General features: G+C 45.3%; 1 protein-coding gene across 2 annotated transcripts; it reads left to right on the top strand.

Moving 5' to 3' along the window:
* MSL1 (male specific lethal 1 homolog) lies at positions 8,049–20,215 on the top strand. 2 transcript variants are annotated; one of them, XM_005693770.3, is made up of 9 exons: positions 8,049–9,166; positions 11,656–11,879; positions 12,926–13,308; positions 15,225–15,272; positions 15,725–15,789; positions 16,436–16,503; positions 16,907–17,031; positions 17,200–17,272; positions 17,668–20,215. In XM_005693770.3, exons 1-9 carry the CDS (start codon positions 8,399–8,401, stop codon positions 17,756–17,758), a joined length of 1,845 nt encoding a protein of 614 aa, XP_005693827.2. In that variant the 5' UTR covers positions 8,049–8,398; the 3' UTR covers positions 17,759–20,215. The 2 variants fall into 2 exon arrangements, with proteins under 2 accessions (XP_005693827.2, XP_017920511.1); XM_018065022.1 differs by lacking the exon at positions 15,225–15,272 and having other exon boundaries at positions 8,052–9,166.

Consider the following 21,599-nt stretch of genomic DNA (forward strand, 5'->3'; position numbering starts at 1 on the left):
ATCTTAAGTAGAGGCAGCAACGGCCCCCTCTTGTACTCCAGCCCTCAATCAGCTTTCCTCTCCTCCCCATGCTGCTGCTCTACATTCACCCTGAAGGGGGCACTTTTGTTTCAGTCGTTAAAAGTCCTTTTGCCAGCGAAAAAGGAGCCGAAGAAGGAAATGTAACAATTGGTCACGTGTTGGGGGTGGGGTCCTCGCAGAGGTTTCTGGGAAGGGAAGGGAGGTCCACGTGGAGTGGGCAGGACTCGCTGAAAGTTTTGGCGGGGCTGGCAGAGAGAGAAAAGTACCCGAGTTTGAGTTGTGATTTTATTTGAAAAAAAAAAAAAAAGGCAGCAGAGAGGGTGGAGGGTGTGTCCTACGGAGAGGCCCCCGCGGAGGGGAGAAGGGGAGCGGCACGCAAGCATCCTGCTCGCGGAAGCCTGGAGCGCAGGGCAGGGTCTTTGCCAGAAAGAGCTCTGGGCCGGTGCCGAGCTTCAGAGCCGGAAACTTCTGTGGCTCCATGCTGGTTCCCCATCCCCCAATCCTCCAGAAGGGAAAGGTAGCCTCTCCACCCGTGGTCTCATTTCGGTGCCCTCTGGAGGTGGGCTACTACCAGCTACGCAGCCCCAGTCTTTATTTACCTTTCCGAGAGCCTCAGGAAGCTGCAGAGATGAATCCTCTCTTTCTGGGAAGAAGCCAAAGCAAGTCTCTTTACTACTTAGTTCTACCCCACTATTAGTAGGGAAAGGCAACTTCATGCAGTCTTAAGGTGATCTATTTCTGTTTTCTTTTTGGTCTGGGGAAACCAGGACCCAGACTGGTAAAAGGGCTTGCTACATGCTCTTTCCACACTATAGGCTTTCCATTCAAAGAATGTAGGTCGTGGAAATGCGATTCTGTCATTCCAAAAATCTTAAGAAGAATGGTTGAAGTGTTGGCTTTATCTCCATCCATACACTTAGCCAGAGGGCAAATGGAAATGGTCACTATCCCATTAGGGATGAAATATGCAGAGAACTCTTTAGGGACTTGATTTACGGGTCCTGTGGTTTTACTCAGGCTCCTTCTCAAGCCAGCAGGTCTATTTTCTCCCTGTTGGTCTTTACTCTTTGGTATCTTATGTCCTTATGTGTCCTAGTTTAGGGATTATCACAGTTTAAAACCTAATGATAGGGCTTCCCTGGTGGTTCAGTGATCAAGAATCCGCATGCCAATGCAGAAGAGACGGGATCCATCCCTGATCTGGGAAGATCCCATGTGCCTCGGAACAACTAAGCTGATGGGCCACATCTGCCGAGCCTTGCCACAGTCGGAGAGGCCACAACTACTGAAGCCCAGGAGCCCTACAGCCTGTGCGCAGTAACAAGAGCAGCTTTCATAATGAGAAACCCGTGCCCTGCGACTAGAGTAGCCCCCACTCTCTCCAACTAAAGACCCAATACAGCCAAAATAAATACATACGATTAGTTAAAAAAAAAAAAAGAATGGTTTCGAAGCAAAAATTCTCTTTCTTTTTAGAGAGCTTCTCTTCCCAAGTTTCAGTTTTCTGATAGTTTATTCACCTCATCCTATGAATTGAGATCAAGGAGATCAGACATCAAATTCAAAATGCCAGGCTTTTGGGGGAGAAAAGCATGTTTACTTAGTCTGAAGCAGTGAAATCCTAGATTTTGGATTTCAGTGCTGTAAAGTTTTCAGGAAAAAAAAAATGTAGGGAACTGATGTAGGACTGCCAGCTTTTTATTTTGCCAAGTAAGGACATTAAAAAACTACCACTACCAATTGCTGTTTACTATCATCATTTTAGAAAGGTACATCTCAACATTTGCAAAATAGGAAGTATGTGATCTCTGAGTAAGTGACAGTATTAAGCCACCACCTTAAATTTTGGTTTCGCTGGTGGCTCAGACAGTAAAGAATCAGTCTGCAATGTGGGAGACCTGGGTTTGATCCCTGGGTTGGGAAGATCCCCTGGAGGAGGGCATGGCAACCCACTTGAGTATTCTTTCCTGGAGAATCCTCATGGAGAGAGGAGCCTGGCATTACATATACATGGGTGAATTTGTTTTTTGTAGACGTATTTATTTATCTTTGTTTGCACTGGGTCTTCATTGCTTGTACAGGCTTTCTCTAGTTGTGGCAAGTGGGGGCTGCTCTTTCTTGAGATGCTCGGGCTTCTTATTGCAATGGCTTCTCTTGTGGTGCACACCCTCAGTTGCTTTGAGGCATGTGGAATTTTCCTGGACCAGGGCTCGAACCTGAATCCCCTGCATTGGCAGGTGGTTTCTCATCCACTGTACCACCAGGGAAGTCCTATTTGTCAACTTTTAAATAATGGCCATTCTGACTGGTTTGAGGTGGTACTCCATTCTAATTTGATTTGCATTTCTCTAATAATTCAGCTAAGTATTTTTGAATATTGAAAATCTAAAGTAGTATTTCACATAACATGAAAATGTATGAAATTCGAACTTCAGTGTCCATAAATAAAATTTTGTAACATGGTAGAACTGTGATCACTGCTTGCAGTATTCACACCAGAGCCTTTGCTTTCAAACAGTGAATCTGCAACCTGTCATTCCCTCTAAATCCCCATACCACGGGTACCTTAACCACTCACCATCAGCCACCATTTGTTCATTTACACTGTCTTTTGTGCTGCGACAGCAGAGTTGAATAGTGCAAGAAATTCTACAGCTGTCAAAGCCTAAAATATTTACTATCTGGCTCTCGAATAATAGGTCCTGATATAGATGCCAATGTAGTCTTTTTCAGACTTAAGGTGAATCAGAATCATCTGGTGGACTTATTAAAACACATACTGCTTAATCCCACCCAGAGTTTCAGATTCACTAGGTCTAGGGTGGGACCCACGGAGAAGGCAATGGCACCCCACTCCAGCATTCTTGCCTGGAAAATCCCACGAATGGAGGAGCCTGGTGGGCCACAGTCCATGCGGGTCGCTAAGAGTCAGACAGGACTGAGTGACTTCACTTTCACTTTTCACTCTCATGCACTGGAGGAGGAAATGGCAACCCACTCCAGTGTTCTTGCCTGGAGAATCCCAGGGATGGGGGAGCCTGGTGGGCTGCCGTCTATTGGGTCGCACAGAGTCGGACACTATTGAAGCGACTTAGCAGCAGCAGAGTGGGACCCAAGAATTTGCATTTCGAACAAGTTCCTAGGTGATGCCAGTCTTGGAGATTTGGTCTTGTTCAGTCACTCAGTTGTGTCAGACTCTTTGCAACCCCATGGACTGCAGCATGCCAGGCTTTCCTGTCCTTCACTATCTCTGTTTGCTCGAACTCACATCCATTGAGTCAATGATGCCATCCAACTATCTCATCCTGTCACCCCCTTCTCCTCCTGCCCATCTTTCCCAGCATTAGGGTCTTTTCCAATGAGTCAGTTCTTCAAATCAGGTGGCCAGCATATTGGAGCTTCAGCATCAGTCCTTCCAGTGAATAGTCAAGGTTGATTTCCTTTAGGATTGACTGGTTTGATCTTCTTGTTGTCGAAGGAACTCTCAAGAGTCTTCTCCAGTACCACAGTTCAAAAGCATCAATTGTTTGGTGCTCAGCCTTCTTTATGGCCCATCTCTCATATATGTACATGACTACTGGGAAAAACATAGCTTTGACTAATAACCTGAGTTTGTTGGACAATTCCATGGGCAGAGGAGCCTAGTGGGCTGAAGTCCATCGATCACAAAGAGTTGGACGTGACTGAGCGACTAACATTTGGTCTAGTGAGGAAGAAAACAGGGAATTTGTTCATGGAACAAATCCTGGTCTTAGAAGTCGACCACAAAGTCCTCCTTCCCCCTCATGCCCTCCTCACTGTTTCTATTGATTACAAAGAAAGTGAAAGTTTAGTCGCGCAGTCATGTCTGACTCTTTGTGACTCCATGGACTGTAGCCCACCAGGCTCCTCTGTCCATGGGATTTTCCAGGCAAGAGTACCAGAGTGGGTTGCCATTTCCTTCTCCAATTGGTTACAAAGTTCTGTAAATTAAAAATGCGAAAACTAGATTTTCAAGCCTTAGATTAACCATTTATCATCTTTCACTTGAACTAATAGCCTGCAAGTTGGTCTCCTGCCTTCAGTACAAACATATACTAGCTTTCAAAACCACAAATCTGATTATTCCACACTTTGCTGGAAATCTTTCAGTGTTCCACCTTGGCTGATAAATCAGTTGTCTCAAGTCCCTCAGAGAGGTATTGGTTCCAAAATCCTGCTCAGGATACCAAAATCCTCGAATGCTCAAGTCTCTTATATAAAATGGTATATATTTGCATACAGCCTATGCATATCCTCTAAGTCATCTCTAGTTACTTACAATACCTAACACAATGCAAATGATATGTAAATCATTGTTGGGCTTGTAGCAAATTTGTTTTGCTTCTTGGAACTTTCTGGAATTTTTGTTCCTGAATAGTTTCAACTTGCAGTTGGTTGAACCTGCGGATGTGGAACCTGTGCATGTGGAGGGTCGACTGTATCCATTTCTTAACTGGGCCTTCAGACCTCAATAATCCAGTCTCAATACGCCTCACCTGTTTTATCCCCTGTATCCCCCACTATCCAAGCTAAAGTCCAGGCGACTTCTCCATTTACTCCAATACATCCTTTTATCCCAGGTATCTGCAATGTTCTCAACTCTGAAATGTCCTCCTATGGCCTCAACCTTTAAGACCCACTTCAGTTGTCACTTCCTCAGTTCCCTCCAGATAGTATGTTCTATCTTCTTTGTGCTTCTAGACAACTTCTTTCTTCCCTAGGTTTCACTATTTACACCCTATTAATAAGGCTGTCATTGTCAACCAAGCTAAAGGTGAAGGGTAGATGCTTTCTCTTAATATATCTAAATACCTCATTTACTCACTCAGTGAATATTTATTAACTGCCTACTTTAGGCCGATATATTTCTACGGGCTAAGGAGACAACAGAGAAAGAAAACATAAAGCTCACATTCTAGTGGAAGAGGACAATAAACACAATAAACTACATGTTAGATAGTAATATCTAACATTATCTATAAGGGGCTTCCCTGGTGGCTCAGAGGTTAAAGCATCTGCCTGCAATATGGGAGACCTGGGTTTGATCCCTGGGTCGGGAAGATCCTCTGAAGAAGGAAATGGCAACCCACTCCAGTATTCTTGTCTGGAGAATCCCATGGATGGAGGAGCCTGGTGGGCTACAGTCCACAGGGTCACAAAGAGTTGGACACTACTGAGCGACTTCACTTCAGATAGTAATAAGTATATGAAAAAACTAAAGCAGGAAAGGCCCGGGAAGGAATTTGGGAAGGTTGTGGGTTTACATAAGATAGCCAGAAAAGAAGACTTGATGAAAAGATATCTAGTAAAAAACTGAAGCAATGAATAGGAAGGTATGTGAATATCTGAAGAAACAGTGACACATGTGGAGAGAATAGCAAGTGAAAGGACTTGAGCAGACCCATGCTGGGTGTGTGTGAAGGACAGCAAAGAGGTGAGTGTGGCAGGAGGGGACTGAATAAGGGGGAGAGTAGTAGGGGCCAAAGTCATCTGTACTGGGGGCCAGATTCTGGATAATTTTGTTTTTACTCCAAGATGGTAAGTCATGAGAAAGAACATGTTCTCATATCAGGTTCGCTGTGGCTGCTGTGTTGAGAACAGACCTCAGTGGGGGAAGGCAAAGGTTGAAACTGAGGGGCTAATTACAAGGTTACTGCAATAAAAAAAGGTGAGATACGATTATGGAAAAGATTATGGCTCGAGGTGGAAGTTGTGGAAATGTTGCAAAGGTGTATGTTTCTGGATATACATATTGAAGGGCAATGGTATTGAAGACTGACTGGATATGAAGTGAGAGAGAGAGAAAGGCTATAGAAGAAGCAGGATTTAGGTGAGGCAAATTCAGGAGTGTGATTTTAGACACAAATTTGAAATGCCTATTAGACATCCAAGTGGATATGTTTCCTAGGCATCTGAATATGTGATTTTGGAGTGAGGGAATGAGCCTAGGAAGAAGATCTAAATTTAGGAGTTGCCAGTATAGAGATTCGGATTTGATCCCTGGGTCAGGAAGATCCCCTGAAGTAGGAAATGGCAACCCACTCCAGTAATCTTGCCAGAAAAATGGACAGAGGAGCCTAGCAGGCTATAGTCCTTGGGGTTGCAGAGTCGGACATGACTGAGCACGTGAGCAGTGTACAGATGGTATTGAAGGTCTTGACACTGAAAAAGATCACCATATTCTATATGCCTCCTGCCACACATGGCCCCCACTTCACTGGTATCCCTAACTCCCAAATACTCCCTTTGCAGATCTGAGGCCATATAGTCTGGCAGAAGAGGGCTGCGGCTCCCTTGGCTTCTTAGCACATTCCCATCCATTTGTTTAAAGTTTGCAGTGCTTCATGCTCTGAGCTCACAGGGCAGAGACACAGTTTCAATTAGAGGTTTTCACATGAGGCCAAATAATGTTGCTGCTGCTGCTAAGTCGATTCAGATGTGTCCAACTCTGTGCGACTCCATGATGGCAGCCCACCAGGCTCCGCCTTCCCTGGGATTCTTCAGGTAAGAATACTGGAGTGGGTTGCCATTTCCTTCTCCAGTGCATGAAAGTGAAAAGTGAAAGTGAAGTCACTCAGTCGTGTCCAACTCTTGGCAACCTCATGGACTGCAGCCTCCCAGGCTCCTCTGCCCATGAGATTTTCCAGGCAAGAGTACTGGAGTGGGTTGCCATTGTCATCTCCATATAGACTGGGGGAAAAAAAATTCCACCTAAACAGAAAAGAAAAATCAATACAAACTATTTAAAAGCTTTCCAGGAGAAATTCTGTAAGAACTTGTTGGCTAAAGCTGCCTGAAAGGTTACAGATACAAAATGAACACAGGTCAAAGTGCTCAGCATACGTTAATACCCTAAAGTATTTCTATTCTCCTTAAAGATCCCTTCTAAGACTTCCTTTGCTTCAGTCTTTCATGAACACCCCCAGAAGACGCTAGAAGTGACTTAAGAAGTCTGGGGAGGTGGCCGTTGGGAAAGAACTGTTGGTAGTTGGCAATACTTCATTCCAGGGAGGTGGTGGCAACAACTCCCTAGGCAGCAGACATCATGGATTTTCCTCCCTCGGGGTACCAGAGGTCCCCTCCGTTTCTCATCTGGGTCCCTTAGAGACAAAGAACTTCATTCTCTCCCATACAAGTGTTGGGTTGCTGGGGAGCGCAGGGTTGGAGGGGTTAGAATTCTATGCCCAGAAAATACCCACAGGCTCAAACAGGAGCCTGCATCCTAACTCTGGTCCAGGCGGCGCGCGGAGCCGCGGGGCCCCTCTGGTGAGGGCCAGGCCTGTTGCCAACGTGCCCGGGAAAGGGTTCGCCCAGCGCAGGCCGGGTACATGGAGCGTTCGATACACTTCCACGGAGGGCGCATCTGCCTCCCGAAGCCCCCTTCCTTCCTCTCAACTCCACTCGCTCGCGCTTCTCTCTCTCCCGGAGCCTCAGCATTCGCCTGCAGCCCGTCGCCGCCCTCGCCCTTTCTTCCCTCCTCCGGACCCTCCCCCGGCTCGCCCCTCCTCCGGCAGCCCACCTTCACCCCGCCGCTCCGCGGGTTCCTCGGTCCTCGCCCCTTATTCCCGGCCTCCCCTCGCCGGCCCCCCGCGCCCGGGGCCCCCGCGGCCCCCTGCCCGCCCTCCTCCAGGCGACAGCGGCCCCTTTCACAATAGCGCGGCCCGCCTCCCTCCTCTCGGCTCCCGGTTCACTCCCGCCCGCTTCTCTCCCGGCGCATGCGCCCTCCGGTCGGCGGCGGCTGCGGCTGTGGCGGCTCCGAGCGGCTCCGTTTTTTTAAAGGGAAACGCTGAGGCATCGGGGGTGACTGTGGGGGAGGGGGACCCCGAGTCCGGAGACCCCCGGGTGAGGCGACAGACCCTCTCCCGTAGTAGGAGGGCTTTGGGCGGACCCATCCCTCCCACCCCCTCCTGAGGAGGAGGGGGGGGAAAATGGAGGCTCGGGGCGGCTGAGGCGAGCTCCGGGGCGGGGGGCCGGGGCGGGGAAGGGGGGGTGTGGGGTGGGGAGACGAGGCGGGCCCGGCCGGGCCAGGGGGGGCCGAAGCGAGCTCTGGGGATGAGCTCGGGGGCGGCTGGGTGCGAGCTTCTGCCTCTGAGGCGAAGGCGGCGGCGGCGGCAGCAGAGGCGGCGGCGAGGCCCCCATGGGCCGGCGGCGGGCCTCAGCCGCGGCCTCCACTTCTCCGCACGCCGGCGGGATGGCGCCCGGGCCCCGGAGGAGCCGCGCTAGCCGAGGCCTGCTGCCGCGCTGCTGAGGCGAGCCCGCCAAACTCCCCTCCCCCTCCTCCGTCCTCGACCCCCCGCACCTCACCCCTTCCCCACCCCCTCCTCCGTCTCGGTCCCCGACGCTGCTCCGGACCACTATGACCATGAGATCCGCAGTGTTCAAGGCGGCCGCGGCCCCTGCCGGCGGCAACCCTGAGCAGCGACTGGACTACGAGCGGGCTGCGGCGCTGGGCGGGCCCGAGGACGAACCTGGGGCGGCCGAAGCCCACTTCCTCCCCCGGCACCGTAAGCTCAAGGAGCCGGGGCCCCCGCTGGCCTCCTCCCAAGGCGGGAGCCCCGCGCCCTCACCGGCCGGCTGCGGCGGCAAGGGCCGGGGCTTGTTACTCCCGGCCGGGGCGGCCCCCGGGCAGCAGGAAGAGAGCTGGGGCGGCTCGGTGCCCTTGCCCTGTCCACCCCCGGCCACCAAACAAGCTGGCATTGGGGGGGAGCCAGCGGCAGCCGGAGCCGGCTGCAGTCCCCGACCCAAGTATCAGGCGGTGCTGCCCATTCAGACGGGCTCTCTCGTGGCGGCGGCCAAAGAGCCTACGCCCTGGGCTGGGGACAAGGGTGGGGCGGCTCCCCCAGCTGCCACCGCCTCCGACCCGGCGGGACCCCCACCACTACCTCTGCCCGGGCCGCCACCCCTCGCGCCCACCGCCGCCGCCGGGACCCTGGCGGCCAGCGAGGGCCGATGGAAGAGTATGAGGAAGAGCCCTCTCGGAGGTGGCGGCGGCTCTGGAGCTTCCAGTCAGGCCGCCTGCCTCAAACAGATCCTTCTGCTGCAATTGGACCTCATCGAACAGCAGCAGCAGCAGCTGCAGGCCAAGGAAAAGGAGATCGAGGAGCTGAAGTCAGAGAGAGACACGGTACGGGAAGGGTTAATCTGCGTTCGGGACGAGGAGCGAGTTGTGCGCATGCTCGGGGGAAGGGGGCTGTAGGAGGTTAAGGTATCCCTGAGTTAGGGGTAAGGAGGTCGGCCACCAGCAAAGGAGTCTTCTCAGTAGCTGGGTCCTTGGGAGCCAGGCTCACAGACACGTTGGGTTTGAGGGAAGGGTTAAAGGGCAACCTCCCAGGAGGAGGGGGAGGGGAGGTTTCAGGTGCCAAAGGGTTAATTTAAAATGACAGCCCCAGACTTGTGGGAAAGACGTTGAGTGGGAAAGATCTGATTTGTGAGGGGTTGAAAAATGAAAAGGTGGGATGCATATGTGGTTGCTTTATGGAAGGAGTTAAATTAAAGAGCTTTGCGTTAGAAATGCATTCTGGAGGAGAGGGCCATAGCAGCTGTTGCTCTAAGCACTGCTGTAGCATCTTTATCTAGATAGAGTAGTAGGCCTTTTCATTGGCAGAGGGGTTGAGGTGACTCACAGTGGAATCCTGTTTTAGCTTTTTAAAATGATATTAGGAGAATCATCACCTTTGATTTCAGATAGTTTTTTTTTTGTTTGTTTTAATAGGAATTGGAGTTATAAAACATGACCTACTGACCAGCTCCCTTGTATAAGCATGGTGTTTAGAAACTGGAAGGGTTTTAAGGCATCAGGGGAGATTAAGTTTATTAAATGTATTAAGCAGACCGAAATTTTTTCCCCTATATTAGAATGTTAAGATGTAGGGAAGTCATTTATTATTTCTTTGTACTTCTGAGGAGCATGACTATATAGGCTTGTTTTATTTTATTTTATTACCCTTGTAGCAGTAGTTAAGGGCACCTGATGTGTTAAAACATACTCCAGATATCAGGAAAGCTGTGGTGGTGGGATATTATAGTGCTAGCATACCTTACAGCTGCCTAAAAATAAACATGGTTTCTACAATTGTTGTGTTCAGGCTGCAGCAGTCTCTGTCTCTCCTCTCTCTCCCTCCCTCTCTCTGGCGTTGTGTGCGCCAAGGGCTGAGCAAGGGAGCAGAGGGCTATTCATTTTGTTTGCTTTCCAAATGAATCTCTTCAGGCAGCAACTGTTTTATTAGAGAAGGCATTCTGCAAGGTGGAATGGGAGCTGGGGCCGGTCTCATTAAAATATTTCATGGTGTTGATTTGTGGAAGTTAGTCAATATGGAGGTGGCAGTGCTCAGCTACTGTACTGCAGTCTAGGGGTGTGATGGTACTGTAATTACAACACATCATGTCCTGACTTGGGAGGGGGGGAGTCCGGAAGAGGACGACCAGTGAAGGAGAAGAAATCAAGGAAATGTCATCCACAAACAGACGTGTTTAAGTAATGTTAAGGCTGTGAATCAAAACAGAAGGAGATGAAATGAGAGTGTGGCTGACAGGGGGCTCTCTGCTGATTGTGGTTTTTGCTCAGTTCCTGAGGTAATGGCCCTTTTGCAGATTTTCCTAGGCAGGAAAAGTGGGGTGAGTTAAGGATAGAGTGTCAGTCTGAACTTGGCATTCACTGCCTCTGTTGTGTATTGCAGTCTTAGTGTCGCTTAAGCTTGTTTCTCTTATTCCAGTTGTTATTTGGCTTCTCATGAGATCTGTGCAGCTAAGTGGATGTAATGAAGTCAACATTAATATCACTGTCTAACCCAAATAAAATTCTTGTTATAGAGTATAAGTAGCACAGTTGGCATCTTTTCTCAGAACATTTTAATGTGAAATTTTCAATGATAATAGACTTCCATTTTGTGTTTGATCATGTGGTCCTCCCTTTAATTATTAGAGTCAAAAGACTTTTCAATGTTTAAATAAATAGGTATAAGTTTTTCTGTTATCTCAAATGCAAAGCAATATGCATATGTGATGATTGATGGGAGTTATGGGTACTGGTTCTTTTTATAAGTCTTCCAAATTGAGTGTTCACAGTTTAGGTGGCACCTCCCCACCCTACCATACCCCCTTTCAAATAACATTGCAATCCCTAGTGGCACTGTGATTGTGTGAGCTTTTAATTCTGTCTCAATGTACTGTCTGGACTTTGTGTGTAGCATTTTTGAGTGGAAGTAGAGAGGATAGTGTTTGGAGAACTTCAGGGCCTCCTAAAAGAACATTAAGGTTAATTCTGGAAACTCCCAAACTGACTTGGAGCCACATGTTAGCAGTAGCAGAGACTGTGCCATTTAAAAGGCATGTTGTGGCCTCTCCCAGTGAAGAGGATTTTTTTCAGAAGAATGAACTACAGATTCCCCATGTCCCTCCCCAAATACATTGGCTCCTAAAATTAACCAGTGCACCTTGTCTTCTCTATTGTGATTAAGAAAATCTATTCAGATTATGTCTGCCTGTTAAAAATAAGTTGAATTGCTGTGGTTCATGGAAAGAGGCAGAAGACCAGACTGATTCCAGAATGGGGATAAGTACCTGTGTTTAATTTTTCTGTTTTTTAAGTCTGCATTTTGCCCCTCTCTTTTTTAGCTCCTTGCTCGGATAGAACGTATGGAAAGGCGGATGCAGCTGGTAAAGAAGGATAATGAGAAAGAAAGGCACAAGCTGTTTCAGGGCTATGAAACTGAAGAAAGAGAGGAAACGGAGCTATCGGAGAAAATTAAACTGGAGTGCCAGCCGGAGCTTTCTGAGACAACCCAGACTCTGCCTCCCAAGCCTTTCTCCTGTGGGCGGAGTGGAAAGGGACACAAAAGGTGTGCTGATAACTTTGTTACACTGTCTGGACTTGAGGTCATTTGTTTGCAGTGACTGAGAGTAAGGGATGAGGACTTACGAATTAGTTTTAATACAACTGTATCTTGAATCAGGAGGTCTTCTGTACTGAGAAACTGAAACATCCTTGTGTGGGCTATAAAAGTCTGTTAGGAACATTTTGGTCACAGTAGTAATTACAGAACGCAGCATACATCATAAAGAGAATGGGCAGCAAATGTGACAGCTGAATTTCTTAAAACTATAGCCCTTCACTTCAAGTTAGGAAGTATTAAATTCCTTCATTGCGTTAGGCACTGGTAGATGTTACAAATGTAAGCTCAAAAAAAAAAAAAAGTAAGCTCTAACTGTCCTTGGACTCGAAGAGATTAGCTATAAGGATAGCATAAATTTTGAAAACTCAGAATTCAACTGCAATAAAATATGCAGATAGACAACAGTGATACAGACTATTCAGAGATTAATTATCGTGCGTTAGAATAGTGAAAGTTTAAGGAGGAAATGGATCTTGAAAAAGTATAGAACTTAGGTTGGTGAAAAAGGAAAGGAGATGACATTCTAGAAGTGTGCATGTGTGTGTGTGCGTGTGTAGACTGGTGGGAGAGAGAGAATCAGAAAATAGCAAGGAAAAATGATTGTAATTAACGTGGTATAGGAATATCGGGGTGGGATAAGACTGGGGTCTGGTTGACAGGAATGAAATAGACCACAGAGTAGAGGCATCTGATGTTAGCTAAAGGATCTTGAATAAAGTAGGAACCTTCTTAGATTTAGTAGTCAATGGAATAGTAGTAGAAGTTCTTAGCATGGAAACTCACTTGTTCAACAAACGTTTACTAAGGGCTTATTATACATACTGTTAAGCATGAGGCTGTTCCTGTTCATGACAGCCAAGTGAACTCAGATATTTAGATACTTGAATACTGGTCATTTTGGAGCAAGCTAGTTCTCTTGCCCGAAAATGTAATCAAATCAGATTTTATTCGAGTCAATAAAATTCTATAATCTTTTCTTCCCTATCTAATAGGAAATCCCCATTTGGAAGTACAGAAAGAAAGATTCCTGTTAAAAAGCTGGCTCCTGAATTTTCAAAAGTCAAAACAAAAACTCCTAAGCACTCTCCTGTTAAAGAGGAACCCTGTGGTTCCTTATCTGAAACTGTTTGTAAACGTGAATTGAGGAGCCAAGAAACTCCAGAAAAGCCCCGGTCTTCAGTGGACACCCCGCCAAGACTCTCAACTCCCCAGAAGGGACCCAGCACCCATCCCAAGGAGAAAGCCTTCTCAAGTGAGATAGAAGATTTGCCGTACCTTTCCACCACAGAAATGTATTTGTGTCGTTGGCACCAGCCTCCCCCATCACCGTTACCATTACGGGAATCCTCTCCAAAGAAGGAGGAGACTGTAGCAAGTAAGGCATAGAGAACACTTGCTCTTATACCCTAGTGGTGGCGGTCAAGCTAACAAGTGTGAAAATGCCTTTGGCATTTTTAAAAAAGTGCAATCAATAAAGCAGAGTTCTGTCAAGAATGAGTAAGTTAACAGCCAGAGACAGACACTGTGCAGGCATTGCAAATAGATGGAATTACAGCAAAATGTGCTCAATGTATTTGCCTGCTTACAACACTGGGAGATGTGTTTGCCAGTAAGTTGCTCATCACAAGAGCACCAGACTTGGGGGTGTAATCTCCGGCAACTTGCATGCCCTCTGAAAGAAGGGTTTTCTGTGCTGTGAAATGCATAGAACTTATACTTTGCCATGCACGACTGTTCCTGCAATTGATACTGTGTGAAACCTGGGAGGGTGGTCTTTGGGTGTTCTCAGGGGCCAATGGTAATTTTTGGGTTGGGGAGCCAGCTTGGGGTGGGGAATTTCACCTGGGCCTCCGCTCTTTAACTATATAAACATTTATCTGTATCTCTGTGTCCCGGTCTGGGGGGCAGGAGGAATCTGCCAAAGACCAACAGTCTTACTATATCTCACTATACTTCACAAAGGTTCTAAATGTGAAGAGTTTACTTGGATTGCAGTAGCCCATTGGTTGTTCATATATTTAAATAAAATGGTCTACAAACTATTTTTCAAACAATAAGGACTATCTTGGGATATCTGAGCTGCTTGGGATGGGTGCGGGGTATGGGACCTTGGTCTTCATTCCCTTTTTGTTCTTCATGGCTTCCATACAGAGATGCTCCCCTATCTCCTACATCAACCAGTAACTGGAATGTGCCTTCAATCATGTAATGTTAGTCTGTGACAGTCACTGTGGGTGCTCCGGGGTGATGGTGGGGAAGCCTTCTTGGATAGAGTCACGGTCCTGAGTTTCTACTGATGTGTCTTACCCTCGTAGGGCTGGGTGTGGGAATCCATTCCAATAAGACAAGAGCATTCTCCAGGCTTTTGTTTGGCTGTTCTGGTGACAAAATTAAGTGGGGAAGATAGATTACTCTTCTTCATTATCTAAAATTCATTAGGCCTTACATTTGAGTACATGGATAGACCAGGACCCTGATCTAGGTTCAGGTTTTTTGTTGGTTCAGTCAGTTGAACAGGTTCATCCTTAATGGTTAACCTTCTTGCTGCCATGGCAATGCTGTGTAACAAGAGAAACCGTGAAGCAATTTCCCATCCGGGATTGAGAAATGGCTTGGTCCGGAGCTGTTCTGTGTGACTGGCTGTTTTTGAAAACCCTTTCTGCCGTAGTACAGAAAATTCCAAACACCTCTGATATTGTGGGTCTAGCAGTACAGAAAGAGTCTGATTGGGGGGAATCCCAGTCCTCTGAGGAGCCTGAGTTGTGAATAAATGTGTGAATCCTTATTCTGGACGCCCCTATTTCAAGAGGAAGTCTCAATGGCTTGTTCTAAGGAAGCCAAAGTCTTTGTGCATGTTGTTCAGGCTGGACCAGCAAGGTAGTTTGTTTGGAGGGAGGAGGGAGCTGTTTAAGAAGACTACATGTGTAAGTTTTGAGAACACTGATCTTTTATTTGAAAAATAGGGTCAACTTTTACTCACCTGCCATGTTCTGAGTTTAAGGTTTGATATCCTTGGCCATCAACTGTTGCAGGGAAACCACCCTAAATAATGAAGAAAAGAAGTCGTCTCAGTGTAAAAAAAAAAAAAGTGGTGGGCTTATTTTCTTTTCTTTTGTCTGTTGTTCCCTCTTCCCCTCCCCTAGAGAGAAATTCTCAAAAGAGCAACTCAAAAAAAAAAAAAACCAAAATGGCTTCCTAGTGAGAACATCAGTGATGATCCTTTCCTCCATTTTGGGTATGGGCTTTTTTTCTTTTTACACTGAGATGATTCTTCTTTCCTGCATTATTTAGGGTGTCTGATGCCATCAAGTGTTGCAGGAGAAACTTCAGTCTTGGCTGGTGAGTAGAATAGGAATTATATTGACTGGGCCTGGGGTGGGGGCTGGTGGGATGGTGGATGGTTGGGAGTTGCATCCCCCATCAGTTGGATGGGGGAGAGTGAGATTCCTTGGTATGTGATTACACTATAGACTTCAAAATGACTACAAATTTCAGTTGTTTTTCAGGAACTGCAATAGCATCCATTATATGAATTGTCAGGTATTGGTTTAGGGTTTTTTGTAATCCTGTGTTTGGCAGACTGCAATGGCATTTTAGGTTCTTTCAATACCATAGCAAGGACACTGAATATGGCTTCAGGTGAGGCCATAGAATGGATTCCTATCACTTGGTAACTTTGTCTTATCTGGGGAGAGACTTCTTGTCCTAGTGAATACTAGGTTGTGTGACCTTGGATTTAAGGGTGGTTCCACCCCTCCTCCCTTTCTTTTTCTTTTTTTTTTTCTTTCCAGTTCCTTCTTGGAGGGACCACTCAGTAGAGCCTCTAAGGGACCCAAATCCTTCAGACCTTTTGGAGGTAGGTACCCAAGACTTGTCAGTAGAAGGGAGTACGAGATAGATGGAAATGGGGGTATAACTTGAATATGTCATAATAACTGTATGGATGGGTTAAATAGAATTCTAAAGCCAGAAGGTGACTTGAGAGATTATCAAGTCCAGCTCCTTTGTTGTATAGATGAAAAAACTGAGATCTAAAATGGCTGAAGTGATTTATTAAACAATAAGTAGCTAGTGAATATTCAAAACAGAGCTAGGTTTCATGCTAAGTAGAAAAGTTAGGCATGTACCACTCAGAAACAGAATTATATATTCCAAGCTCATTTGCCTTTTGAAAGCTTGATACTTACTTTAAACTCATATCCTTATAAAATATAGCGGTAGGGAGGGTTTGTGGCAGTCTGAAGGGTTGTTTCCGTGTTATGTGACTTTCACTTCGGAAAGTTATAGAAAAGATTTTGACATGTGGAGATTCTACAAGGGTAGGAGTAGGGATAGGAGTATGTGTTCTGTTGATTTTTGTTACCAGGGGTTTCCCATGATACCCATAGAACTTATAGACTTAGGTAGGACCTAAAGGTGAAAGGTTTTATTCCTGGAAGCTGGAAATGAGTATACATGTCACACGGTGATAAATAGCTTATCGGCTGCTATTCTTTACACAGAACCTGGATGACAGTGTGTTTTCGAAGAGGCATGCAAAACTGGAGCTGGATGAGAAGAGAAGGAAAAGGTGAGGCTAGAGATGTTCACTGTGGGAACAGTTGAGCCTATAGGACTGTGACATCTCTCATCCGTGCTGAGGGGAGCCCAGGAGCTCTTAATGCTTTTAAACTACTGACTTCCTAATTGATTGAGTATCACAGTTTTGAAGTGGTTATTGTTAGAGATAAAGATGTTTGGCCTCTTTTTCTTGTGGGGAACACTAACACATGATCCAGACTGCTAGACTGAAACAGCTCTTCCCTAATCAAGCAGACAGTTCTCTTTACCCCCTGCTTCCCATCCCCATCCCTTCATCTAGAAGTCTCAGCCAGGATCTCCCTAGCATCTGGATCATATGAGTTGCCTTTATAGAGCAGGTTTTCAGTAATATTGGGTTTGTTTGTTTTCTTTGTCTGGTTTGTTTTTCCCAGATGGGATATTCAGAGGATCAGGGAACAAAGAATTTTACAGCGACTGCAGCTCAGAATGTATAAAAAGAAAGGAATTCAGGAATCTGAGCCCGAGGTTACCTCATTTTTCCCTGAGCCAGATGATGGTAAGTTTTGTTTATCTAAGAGAATAAGTTTTCTCAGAGAAGAAAAAGGGTACAAGGCTCCAGGATACAACTTTGCTCTGAATGAATGTGGTATTTTGGAAGAGGTATAGTTGCTAGGTATCGTCCATCCATGTCACTAACAAGGTCCCATCTGGCTTTCTTCCATAGTTGAAAGTTTGATGATTACCCCCTTCTTGCCTGTTGTAGCATTCGGACGACCATTACCAAAACTAACTCCACAGTAAGTATAAAGTTTTTTTCCCTCTTCTCAGGTGGCATGCACTTCACTTCCCTTTCAGACTTCATGAAAGCTTCAATATAAGGTGGAATAGTTGGCTTAGGGATAGCCATGGCTCTTTGACAGAAGTGACGCTGCCTGGGCCACTAGCTTTTGCAATGATAAGATTCCCAAGCCAAGAATTAGGAGGATTGCTTTTCGATTTAGAAATAGATTATTCAGTCGCTTTAATAGCACACCATTTCTCTGACTTTGAGGCAAGAAAGACACTCCAAACTTGGGACTTGGGAGTCAGGGCTAGTAGTGGTGAAGGGTATACCGTCGCTCTTTGACTTAATCTCATGTCCATATTGAATTTCTTCTAGTCTTGCAGGTTGATTCCTTCTTTTTTTTGCCAGGAATTTTGAGCTGCCCTGGTTGGATGAGCGTAGCCGATGCAGGTTGGAGATCCAGAAGAAGCAAACACCTCATCGGACGTGTAGGAAATAGCTGTGCTGGCAAGAACCTTCTGTCTTCAGATAGTTGTAGCATGCCATTCCCAGAGAGTGGCAGAGACCTGTATATGTGACCTATGTCCTTATGTATGTTACCATTTGCTGAAAATGCCCTTCCATACTCCCCTGATCTTGGTTTTGTTTTCATCACTCTGATTTCACAAAAACTCTTTCATTGGGCTAATTGTGAATTGTGGAGGGTGATTGGGATTTCTTTTCCCTTTTTGGGGAAATGAGTTCTCAACTTAAATCTATAGGATGGCAGACTTGGAAGCTTCAGGGGTCTGCTTCTTTACATTTGCCTGTGTTAAAGGGGTAAAAGGGCTCTCTTCATTAGATTGTGGAAGATGAAGCAACCCCTGCCTTTAGAGTTGTGCCTGCATGGCACTCTTCTCGCCCCATATACCCTTCCTTATAGTATGAGTATAGCGGTTTTTACCCTAAAACAAAACAAAATTTCACCAGGAGCTTAAGGACCAGATGAGGAATAACAAGTGACGTGATGAAGCAAGTCATCTTCACAGGGTAGAAAACATAATGGCGAGTTGGTTGATAAATATCTGAAAACACAGTTGTTGTCTTAAAACTGTTCTGTGATACAGCCATGTGGGAAGGGATGTTTGGCTGTGATTATTTTCTTAAGTTAATGGGTAACTGAATGTCTTTTCCAATCCTCAAGAATAAGATCTTCTGAAGAGAGAATGAGGATGGTTAGCTTGGGGCCAGCTATGGCTCTAAACAAAAGCAGCTGGTGTTGGGAACGGCACGCCAGATCCTGTACAGACGTCTCTGTGTCGCATCACCTCTTGAGTATTCCTTAGTTGGGTCTTATCCTTTTAGCTGAGCTCTTGGTGGTGGGTTAGAGATTTAGGGAGGGTGGGGGATGTATGTGGAAATATGTGCTTCCTCTGGCTGGCAAATGTCTACATCTTGAAACAAACAGATGTACCTAATGAGCTTCTCCAGTTCATTTTGTAAAAATAGATTTGTATGTGTACCATCTTGGTTCTCCCCTCCCAACCGTCACCTCCCCCATTTTGTTAAAAAATTTCAGGACAGCACTCCAGGCCACTTTGGTCTCAGTGTAAGATCCCTGTAACTATCTGGAAGGAAAATAGAGCCAAGACCTCTGGTCTTAAATATATAGGAATTGCCTTTCTTTAGTCTTCAGGACTATTGTATGAAAACAAGTAGGGGTCTAATCTCCTAGAAGGTAGGGGCTTTTATCCTTGAAGAGAATATGTCCCCAGATTATTAGCACTTTTAGAGGAGAAGCCAAGGTATGTAGGGTGTGTGGCCGGCCCATCAGTGGAGCATGAGAGAATGGGATACCATTGTGGGAAGGGAAGAAAAAAGTTCCTCAGGGGCCTCCCACTGCTAAAGCTTTTCGTGAGATGTTGGTCTGTGCTCCCTGAGTTTGACTTTTAAAGGAATTACTCGGGCAGCACGTGTAGTATTCTTGGATGATCTTGCTGCTCTTATTTCTCCTTTGTGTGTGTGTGTGTGGCTATGGGTTTTCATTTGTAACTCCATCTGCTTAGGAGAGTGGGCTCTCCACAAGGGAACCTGCTGTGAACTTCTTTGCAGCAAGAATGTAGAGAGAAATAGGACTTATTCCACTAGGGGCTCTCATCTCACACCTTAAGGAGAGGAAGGAGATTTCTAGAAAAACTAGGCCAGATTTTCTTTGTTCTACCATCATTTTAATATGGCAAACTGTTTGGCTTTCCTACTCTGACCTATGTTATGTTCCTTTAAAATGTGCCCAAGAAGAAAAAAGACCAGTCAGTGTCTCTTTATTTTATTCTTTGATTCCTCTCAGTTTCTTAATTTTCAGCATTTGTTGGATTCCTTTGGATATGGGTTAGCAGATTTCACCTTTGTTCCTACCCAAGGGACTTCCCAGATTCTGAACTCAAGTTAGACTAAGAGGAATCCATGAGGTGCTATTTGGCCAGACTTATGTGGATTCTAATTTCCTTGGTTTTCCCTCTACCTAGTATCTCTTTATTTTATTGCCCCCTTTTCTAGATCAAATCTCCTTTGATTTGGACATGTTGAAGTTTTTTTGAGAAGGAGGTTGGAGAGTAGATGAGCAAAGTTCCAAGAGCAAAAAGACAGTGTGTCAGAGTGTGGGGGGAAATTAGTCTTATTTTTTCCCTACATGGGATACAACACTGTGAAATTCAATCTTCAAGTGAAGGCCCTGCCGTTCTCCTAAAACATAGTTCTTTGTTTCTTTCTTTAACAAAGTTTAAGCTAGTGTTAATAAATTAAAAAAAGAAATTGCTTGTCTGTCCACTTCAGCTTTGTTTTATGCCCATTTCATATTGTTGTCTGTGTTGTAATTCATACTTTTGATACCATTTCTGATGTGTAAAATTGGTTGTCTTGTAAATATCTTATAAAGAGTTCAACTGTAAATAAACTATTGTGGCTGTTAATTTTTGAACTTCTGCTTCAATTTATTAGATTTATTGGGAAGCATTAAACAGTTTTGCTTGGATATTTTAAAGGACTAGAAAAAGAAATCCACTTTCACAAAATAGAAAAACACCATTTTCCCTTTTATATGAGATACTAACTCCCATTTGTGTATGAACACAGTGTATGTTCCATCTCTTTGTCCTGGGTTCTTCCTTACAGATAATGGGCAATTAAAAAACAATAAGAGATGATAGGATGCTTGGTGCCTGGTGTCTAATTAATAAAACCTCAGCTGGAAGGACCTTATAGGTCATGTAGTCTGACCCAAGTACATGATTTCCCTCTGACAACATTCCAGACAAGTGAAATCCAGCTTCTTCTCTAACACTTTCGTTTTCTCCTGTCCAGTTTTTCCTAAATGTTAGAGAACTCTTCCTCATTGACAAAATCTAAGTTCTTGTAACTTGAGCCCACTGGTTCTTGCTTTGCTTTCCAGGGTGACAAAAAAATCAATTCCTCCTTTCCTCATAGTCCCTCAAATACTTTGCTGTGGCAGTCCCAATCTTCATGGTTCACATTCAGAGCTCTTACAATTGTTCCTCAAAAGAATCTTGAATGTTTCAGTTCTCTGGATGAGTGAACAATTTGCTCAAGTCCATTTAAAAATTGAATGCAGACCAACTGAAAGGCAAAGTGGCAGACTATCTCTTTACTTATTTAGACACTAAATTTGGCAGCCTTACTGTATCAATCTACTTTGTGATTGATAGGATCCTCTAGGTTTTCTTTTTTTTAACACTTTAAAAATCATATATCCTTCATTTTGAGCCCAAGCAGTTGGTTTTTGGACCTGTATTTACAAGTTGTCACATTTTACCACTTGTTTAACCAGTTGAGCTCTATTTGGATCCTATCTCTGAAGGCATTCATAATACCGTCTAGTTTCATAATGTCTATAAATTTGATAAGCATCAGTAGCCTTGACTATATTATTTGTAAAAGCATTACACGGGACAGAGTCCTGTGCTATGATAGTGACTTTCCTCGGGTGTATATTATTGTGTACTCCTTTAGGTGCACAGTTAGCTCGTGCTTCTTGTATGTTTTTTATTATGGTACAGAGAAAATATACAAATTTTTTTTCCTTGCTGAAAAATGTGTTGCTAAAATCACAGCATTCCGTCATCTACCCGTTTGGCAAGAAAATCATTTTGGGATATTAAACCAATGCCCGTTCCTATGATTATCTCTAAGTCGGTTCTAAAATTTTAGTAAGATTACCATCTGGTTTAGACGGTAAAGAATTCGCCTGCAATGTGGGAGACTTGGGTTCAATTCCTGGGTTGGGAAGATCCCCTGCAGGAGGGCATGGCAACCCGTCCGTGTATTCTTCCTTGGAGAATCCCCAT

This window comes from Capra hircus, chromosome 19 (assembly GCF_001704415.2).
Source record: "Capra hircus breed San Clemente chromosome 19, ASM170441v1, whole genome shotgun sequence".
Classification (NCBI taxonomy): domain Eukaryota; kingdom Metazoa; phylum Chordata; class Mammalia; order Artiodactyla; family Bovidae; genus Capra; species Capra hircus.